We start from the raw sequence: 9,105 nt of genomic DNA, 5'->3' as shown, positions 1-9,105 counted from the left end.
GAAAATACACGCCATTTTCTTAAATGCACTTTATTTGGCGACTTGAATTTTTCACACCGTAAATTTTGTAAAACTGTATATGCAGTCCTCAACACTGAACTTGTGTGTATGTCTGCAGTTGAGGCTGAATGTGCACGGGTTCATGTTGAAGACGCAGTAAAAAAAAAAAAAAACTCTTGTAGGAGACGCGGTGGTGGGACTCCTGAATGACATGTGTTGGCCAACTTGGCCCCTCCTCTCCCGGCTGGCGGGGCAGCGCTGCAGAGTTGAAGCGCAACAGCCTGGAGAGCGCAGCAGCGACTTTGCCGCTCTGCAGCTTTTGGTGAGTTTGAACAAAAAAGCTCGAAATTAATGAATTGATGAAGGAAGTTCGCGAGGTTCGCGTCTGTGTTTGGAAGCAAGTCACGATTGAGTCGACCGCTTTTGCGTGCGCTGTTTAAAAAAAAAAAACGTTTCTGTGTGTGGCTGCTTGCTAGATGACAGGATCTTCGAAGCCGTCGATGAGTGCGGTGCAAGTGGTTTGCAGCTAAACATTCGGGAGTCCATTCACAACCTGCGACTCACCCGATCACGATGAAGCTCCTGTAAGTTCGATTTTTTTTTTTTTTACGCATTTAAACCGCGCACGAGCACAATAAGGCTATCCGAAGAGTGTACGGTCTGTGATTTTTCTCAAACAACTGCGCGCTCGCTCTCTCAGCTTCACGGTTCGTGCCAATCTAATCCCAAATGCTTCTCCCTGTCAGGGTGTGCGTGGTGGCAGTGGTCGTGGCGGCGAGAGCGACCCAGGCAGTAAGTGCCATTTGTTTACTAGCACACTCGTAAGCCACCGCCTGCCTTTTTTATGCAGGACTGTTTATTCGATCGTGACGCACATGTAATGTTTATTATGTTGTCGATGGAGTGAAATTTCACACCGGGTCATTTTTTTTTTTTTTACTTTCAACTCAAGTACACTCTTTTGTGAATATTGAAACGGAATTTTGATTTATCTAGCAAAGAATAGTTAAAGTATGCAATGGGGAATGCTTTAGCCTAACTTTATTTTTTGGTTAAAAAAAAACACACAAATATTGAATAAAAAAAATACATACATACAGTGCTAAAGTAGAGGAATGTTTTAGAAAAAGTTTTTCATTTTCTAGCATGCCTCTCGGGCCCGTTTACAAGTCAAACTCCGCCCCCTCATTAATATTTAGAAGCTAGGCGACTTGCCTTTTTTCCTTAAGCCACGCCCACTGAGTTACTCGAATGCTGCTTCTCATCCGCTGTTCAGTCCTCACATTGCATGTTATGTACCTTATGTACATACATACATACATACATACATACATACATACATACATACATACATACATACATACATACATACATATATATATATATATTTCTGTAACATTTGACAGCTGTCTCATATAAATGCAATTTTGCCTTTCAATGCATTTGTTCGAGTCGCAAAATACTCGTCAAGTGTGATGTGAAACCGCTTCTAGATGTCAATTCTGTATTGTCTACTTGGATGCCCCCACATAATACAACAGCCAACTATTAAGTCGTGGCAACCATAATCCTTCCCCAAATTAATGAAGATCAGCCTATTGTGCCGTATTGACTTTGAATTGACTCCTCCCACGTACTAGCTCTCTGTTGTGTGGGTGGATGAGTGGACGTGTGACAGCTGAGTCCATTGGGTGGCCTCGTATCCACGGCGACCTGTTTTAGAATGATCAGAAATGTTCCTTGCAGTGAGACCATTGAAATGCCTGTCATTGCACGTTGTGGGTCCATGTGACTACCTGGCTGTATTTGATTGGTCGAAAAACATCTGAGGTCATTAGGTAGTTCCGTTTGATTGATGAAATTGAGTCATGTGACCCCGATCTGAAGTTTCTCTGATAAATCAAAACATGTATGTTTCAGTAAAACCACTCCAGTAAGTATTACTTATCCCCCCCCAAATTATTTATGTACGCTTGCTTGTAATTAAAATTTGGGCTCGCAACACAAAATCACGGAATAAACCAACTCGTAAATTGGCGCACGTGTAAGCCGAGGCACCTCTCGCTACATGATCAGAACTCCACTGTAGTCTCCAGTGACTGGGCTGCCGCAACTGTTGGCACAAGGGAGACATCGCACACAGGTGAGGAGGAATGGCGTGGGGAGGAGGCATACGACAGGAACGCCGAGGAGGTGCCAAGCCAAACGATGCTTCCAAACACTTTGGAGCGTTCTTCAGGTTGCCCGTGTGTACAAAAAGCTTTCAAAAAAGATGTTCCTACATTGGAATAGGAGAAGACCTTTCTCAAATACTTGGCGCCAATCTGTAAGTGTCCAAAATGTCTCGGACATGAAATTTAGGGAGAAAGCAATATTTATTTATATATACGAGAAAATGTAAAGATTTTTAGTGCGCTTTATAAAACAAAAAATACGGCAAATAATCAATCCAGTCATTTCAACTAAATCTAATAAATTAAACATGGTATTAAAAAAAGAGAATTAAGTCCAGCAACTCCAAAAATATATTCATCATAAAAAATATTGAACATAGAATAAATATACCATTTAAAATTAAACGGTGGCACGGTGGATGCACTGGTAAGCTTGTCTGCCTCACAGTTAGTAGGGCTTGGGTTTGATTCCATCTCCGGCCCACTCTGTGTGGAGTTTGCATGTTCTCCCCGTGCGCGTGGCTCCAGGATAGATGGATTCAAAATTAAACATGAATGGAATTAGTATTAGCGATTGAAATTGCAACAGGCTCCTTTGCGCTCACCCTCCAGGTGTTCCTCCCCTTTCAGAGCTTGGCAAGACTTGTCTGGCTGTCCCTGCAAGTGCTACAGACCGGAACATTCCGGCAAGTGATGATGAAATGTTCCTAATATCCAAAACCTATTTTGCTTCTTCTTTTCGATCCTCCTCGCTGCCCCCACTCCCCCCCGGTGCTTTTCCACAGAACAAGCGACTCATTACGAAATTATTTTTTGTGCTTCTTTGTCAGGCTGAACCAAATGTTGGAATTCAGATTTGAATACAATTTTTTAAAGGTCCTCTTTGCATGCGGTTGATTGCTTTGCGAGCTATAAACGACCTGTGTGGTAGTCACATCAAGTCATATACGTGTTTGTGACATGAAAGATGGAAAATCCCCCTTTAAAAAAAAAAAAAGCTTTAAATGAACTTGCATTCTGTTTTGACTCGCCCGTTTCCCTCTTTTCTAACATGAGCTGATTTGTGGTGGGACGCCCTGGAAAATTCATGCGTTATGCATCAATCTTTGTCTTGACACGTTCCCTCTGGCAGCCGGCCTGATTTACTGAATGTTTGCAATTTCAAATAACTTGTAGAAAATTTATGATGACGTATCGTCTAACTAGCGTCGCAATTTTGGAGCTTTGTATTATGCTAAGGGACTAGTCATGGTGCATCACCGAACAAAGCTCGAACAAATTTGCCTGGCGTACCTTAAATGTCAAGTGAGAGTTGCTGTTTTCGTTTTTTTTGATAAGGATGACTTGTCATGTAAGCGATCAATCTCGATGATGTTGCTTTTTGTGTGATGTTTTATCTGAAGAATCAAATTCATCCTGCCGTTAAACGCCAACGAAAACATAATTCCATATCCTTTCAGTAAAAGCTGGCGTGACCACTTTCTCATGATGTTTTTTTATTTTTTTGAAACCAAGCACAAGTTGTCCCTCAATTGGTTGTCATGTTGGCCGTGGCGACCGCTTAACATTCCGTTTAGTGTTCTCCAGATTTGTTTATCGCACATTTTTTTTCGTCTTGGGAGATGACACAGAGGAGTGAGAGAGCCATTGAAGGCCTAAATGTGGCAACGTTATCTGCGGCCACTTGTGAACTTATTGTGAGAGAGGAGCTGAACTGAGGCAGCGTTTGGATGTTAGTTGAAGGTGCTGTCGTAGCTTGTTGGAAGTGGCCGGTCCTCACGTTTCAAGACATCTCATTTTCCTCATCGCTTTGCTATTTTATCCCCAAAAATGCACATTGTATCTTTCAAACAATCAAACTAGTTTGCCTTAAGAATGGCCCCCTAGCCCCATGCTAGCATAGAATGGAAAATGCCATTGACATGCTACCGGTTAGCATAGCTAGCAGGATTAAAGTACTTTTAGATTTTTCATTCATTTGTTTCTGTTTTGTTTTGTACTTTTGTTTTAATTCAGTTTGTTTTGATTAGTTCTAAGAGAAAGCTTCTTATTTTTTTATTTGATTTGTTTTCCAAAGTTTTCGTGTTTGTTTTTTAATATATAGAGTATTTGTCGAGTGTAAAATAAAAAAGTCACAGATTGTTGTGTACTGAACAGCAATACAGAATTAAATAGACTCACATAAAATATTAATTGACAAAAATGAAAACAAACTCCATTTTCACTGGATAAACGTTTTAATAACGCAAGACATAGTTTCAATATTTTGTTTTGTTCATAAAAATGTTTTTCAATATGACATTTTGCAACCTTGGTAGTCAAATTATATATCATTACTCATTCTTTATCCTTTTACAAATATAATTTATTGAATATTGACGTGGCTGTTCGAACCAGTCTTGTCATTTTGATGGATTGTCTCATCATATTGCTACTAATATTCCAGCAACTTTTCTTCTCAGTTTTTGTGCATGACTGACGTGACCCCGCCGCTCTCGATTGCTCATTTTGCTTCAAGGCATAGCGTCACCTGTCTTTTGCAACCATGTTCTGAAGGTAGAAAGGATGTTAGCGCTGCTCTTTGCTCTCTCACTCCATTATATTTTCATCATTACTTTGACTCCCCCCCCTTCCAATTACCATTTGCATGCCTGTACAGAGGGAACACATCTTCTTTTGTCTGCCCCCCCCCCCCCCCCCCTCTCGCCTGCTCCACCCATTTCTAACTTGTGGATGCATGCGAACGTTTGTCCGTGGTGGCATTGATTTTCAAGCAGCATTAATGCTCCGGGCTCAAGATGCTTGAAGAGACATATTTGCTTGACAGCCAGTGTAAATTCAGACAAAACAAACAAAACGCATGACTGAAGTTTGATTAGCACCAACATGAAAGCCCAGTTTGTTTGTTTTTTTCCTTATTTCAACATACGCAATAACCGGCGCCAAAAGTACAATATTTTGTGCCCGATTATCAAAACCTTGTAATTTGGATCTCTGGCGTGCCATCTTTCCACCTCCTCAGGTCATCTCGATGATTTTGTCCGTGGCTCCCCCACCTTGGCCTCCGGGTCAAAGCTTTGCGTGAGCGATGGAATTTGGGTGCATTGGGTTTTATACCTTTATTGAATTCTTTTCCGGCTTACTTCCATTTGTTTTTCTGTACCTTATTTTGTAATAACTTTCGGTGGCGGCAGCCAAAGTCAACGATGCGAACAAAACGCAGCCTCGGGCTACACGAGTGCCAGGACATATTGCCGAGTGAGCGGAAATAAACTGTGGATTTTAATCTTTGACTTCTTATGAGATATGACATGTTCCTAAAGTTTGTTCTTGAAAAAAATCATTCGGTGCCAATCGCACGATATTTATTGCAGCGCCGACGGGGTGTCCTGGCTGTCTCTGGCGTCTCGTCTATAAATTAGAAAGACTTCCCAGTTTGTCTCGGAGACCTTTCCACAGGGCGAAATACCACAACCGTCAGTCAGGTGCCAGGTGACGCCATCACCCACGCCCTGGAGTTGAACCTAGACTTCATCCAGGACAAGAATGCTTTAATTGTCTGGCTTTGCCTTTTCATCCAAGCATCCTTGTACCGTAATTGAGGCTTTGATTGATCGATTAAGCTCGCGATTCCAAGCAACTCTGATGAAAATGTTGTTTATCAGGAAAGGGCGAGGTGAGGCATCTTTATGAAGCAGCGCAAAAATCCAAAGGTCAACATCTAAGAGAAATGTATTTTTTAATAATTTGATCATTTTAAAGGAATTTTAAAATCTATTCTACAGCTGACTGTGAGCCAGTGACCCAACACCTAAATTGAACCAGTATCATCTGCATAGGCATGATAATACATTTTTTACGTTCCGAAAAAGCTAATACAGGCTCAACAAAAGGGGTTCTAGAATTGACCCTTGAGGCACCCCACATGTCATGTCCATTTGATCACATTCAAAACTTGCAATGATCACAAAGTAACTTGTTTCCTCCTAGGATCTAGGGCTGCTCCATTTAGTCCTCCTCAAGTTTCCAACCTGTTTCATAGAATATGAATACTTTAGCAAGAAGCTGGACTGTACCAGGAAGGGACTGGGTCACACAGCTGCCGCCTTAACCTGTCTTTGGACGCGATCCAAACAAAAGTTTTCTGCGACAACTGGAGACGCCCGTGTTATAACGAACAACAAAGGCCTTCATTTTACCTCCAATCTTCTTAAAGCACTAAACATATTCAAAGAGCTTTGTCAAGAATTGTAACTGCTTTGTTCGCTAATTAGCTTCCTCGTAATTGCCCGCGAAATGACGTAAGACACGTAAGACATGTCTTTACAGGACATGTTTGAACCCAGTGCCCTTGTGAATTAGTTGACATGAGAAAAGTTATTTTGCCTTTTATTGCCATTTTGAGTGTTGTCGTATGTCTAAAAGGTGTCGTGGCACTACCTGGCATGGTTCCCTTGTGCCGCCATTCATTACAGTACCGTGGGCCTCTTTGCTATTTTTCTGGCTTGCCCACCGCGGCCCCAAATGTCCATTAATGAGGGAGACATGGTGGCGGGGGGGCGTAAAACACTCTAAAATCACCGACACTAACTGCCCTTGCTACATTTGTTCAGATTTCTGGGCTGAATTATATGGAGAAGATGTAGTCGTTGCCTGTCGTTCTGTGATTTCGTTGCCCCTGTTGTTGTTGTTGTTGGTCAGTTGGTTCCTCTTGTTCCTAAAATAGCCCACTTGCTCATTCACCAGCTTTGATACGGAGTATGTGTGTGTGTGTGTGTGTGTGTGTGTGTTCAGCTCAGTAAAGTTTTGCTGTCACTCACATTCAGCTTTTGTAAAATGATGTATTCATTATGATTTTAGACTAATTTTCAAAGTGAGTTCAAGTGAGAAATGACGAGCAGCCGGACATTTAGTTTGCAAAGCGTCCGTCTTCCAAATCGCAGATTTTACAACATTCCAGTATTTTCCTTGACCTTGTTTGTGCAAATATAGTTCTTGTGATTCCACCATCTGTTGGAGATTGAATGAAGATGTACGTATGTTAAAAAAAAAAAAAATGCCCGAGCGTTTCCTTATGATAACAAACCGCCTTGCTTATATTGCTTACCCCAAAACTGAACCAAACAGATATCAGCTGTTTCCTGGTTTTATGGAGATGTAAACAATGCGGACAGACATCAGCGACCATCTGTTTGGACTGTTTAGTACACATTTTAAGCGTATTAAGTGCACATGTCATGACAATGTTCACATTCCCTCTAAGGGGGGGGGGGGAGTCAAGGTGACTTTCCAGGCGTGCTGCAACTTATGTGACGCTGAAGTCTACTTAAATAATATCACCCGCTTTTGAAATTATTTTAGAAAAAGCGCGTCTCCTTCTGGAATTTTCCCGCATTCCCGATCCCCCTGGCATTCCAGATGACATAGGATCATGGAATCTGTGACAGACAGAATGGGAGGCAGGTCTAGGCTTAGAACCCGTCAGCATGTAAAAGCTAATAGCTAATGAACCATTGCCAGGGGCGACATGAACATTCCATGTCGCTATAGCAACCGCCCCACCCGCTCCCCTTTGCTCTTTCGCCAGTCCTCCTTTCCTCCTTCCCTCCCTCCTTCCCGCTCCTTTGAGGGGTGACACACCTGTCTGTGCCTTCTTTTTGCTTGCCCCCCCTCAAACTCCAACAATCCAATTTTTAACACTTTCATCATTCGGCAGATGTCACTGGCTTGACAGCGTCTCGTATATCTAAAATAGCAGAAATCTCATAAATTCTTTCCGTGTGGGAAAAGAGCGCTGGGGGTCAGTGGGGAAAGTTGAACTGGTCAAAGGTGAACGGAGCTCTCGCCATTATGTTGTTTTACATTCAGGATTTTTGTTGTTGTTGTCCCTGGACGATTCCAGAAAGTGAGATCGATAGTTATTTTGCTAACACAAGCGATAATAATTGAGTGAAGAACGTGCACATTTTTAGCCGTCTTTTAAAGAGACACTTTTGGACAGTGAAGATGTTCCGAGCATGAAGTGAAAGTGACATAAAGGTGGTGCGTGTCCGTGCGCGGATGAGCGGCTCAAGTCGAGCACCTGAAGAAGTCCAAAGCTTCTTCTGACCTCCACAAAGGGTCACGGAGTGACCTTTTCATGCTCGCCTGAGGGTTTGTGTGTGTGAAATGTGGATTTAATCTTCAATTACCCTGAGGGATGTTGGAGAATGATCGCCAGAGAGAACAAAACAAGCAACGCCGAGCAGAAAATATAGACGTCGCCTCTTTGCCACCATAAATAATTTTTACAAGCAAATGAAAGGACAGCGCCGCCGTGTCCTTCCGAGGCCCGTGATTCCTCGTGGCACCGCAAGGTCACTGTCTGGCCTCATCGCTCACTTTCAGTGCCGCCTTCTCCTCCGTCCGACGCCAAACTCTGAGAGTTAATGTTCACCTCCTTACGTGCCTCGGGTAGCAAGTTTTCAACCCGAGCGCGGTTGCACATTTACTGGCCGGCTCTGCTCGTCTCCCGGCGCCCATCGGCGAGCATTCCATTCCTTTCCGCTCATCCCAAGCTCTCCACGGTAAAGGTGAAAGGTCAAGCGGCCGAAAGGAGGGAGTGGGGTCGGGAGTGTTAGTTGTAGCTTTGAAACACACACAAGTGGTTTCTCTTTACAGAGGCAACAAAGGAGGAGGCCCAGTTGAGTGAAGGCAGGTACGGATCCGAATCCCGATTCTGATCAGTGCCTCGAGGTGATTCTTGGCGAATCTACCCAAGCGGGCGGATCCACTCTTGCATATACGTTTACGATTCTCAAAGCCATTCCAAGTATTGCTCCGACTTTTTTTATTTTTTATTGCCTACAGAACATCCCAGTTCCTCCGTCATAACCATTCTTTGTTCATCCACCCATGACACGCAACCCCCCCCCCTCCCCTCCCCTTCTTG

At 43.0% G+C, this 9,105-nt stretch overlaps 1 protein-coding gene across 4 annotated transcripts in view; it reads left to right on the top strand.

Annotated features, from left to right (window-relative positions):
* col4a6 (collagen, type IV, alpha 6) overlaps positions 1 to 9,105 on the top strand; it is a 52,416-nt gene that overhangs the window by 11,132 nt on the left and 32,179 nt on the right. For all 4 annotated transcript variants that reach the window (XM_085906164.1, XM_085906166.1, XM_085906163.1 and 1 more), the window contains 3 exons: positions 183 to 322; positions 477 to 584; positions 747 to 792. In XM_085906164.1, the coding sequence (XP_085762290.1) occupies positions 574 to 584; positions 747 to 792 (57 nt within the window). In that variant the 5' untranslated portion in view covers positions 183 to 322; positions 477 to 573. The remainder of the gene's footprint in view (positions 1 to 182; positions 323 to 476; positions 585 to 746; positions 793 to 9,105) is intronic.

This window comes from Syngnathus leptorhynchus, chromosome 2 (genome assembly GCF_054491065.1).
Source record: "Syngnathus leptorhynchus isolate UIUO chromosome 2, UIUO_Slep, whole genome shotgun sequence".
Classification (NCBI taxonomy): domain Eukaryota; kingdom Metazoa; phylum Chordata; class Actinopteri; order Syngnathiformes; family Syngnathidae; genus Syngnathus; species Syngnathus leptorhynchus.
The sequence above is the reverse complement of the archived record's forward strand: the minus strand, read 5'-3'. Positions and strand labels throughout refer to the sequence as shown.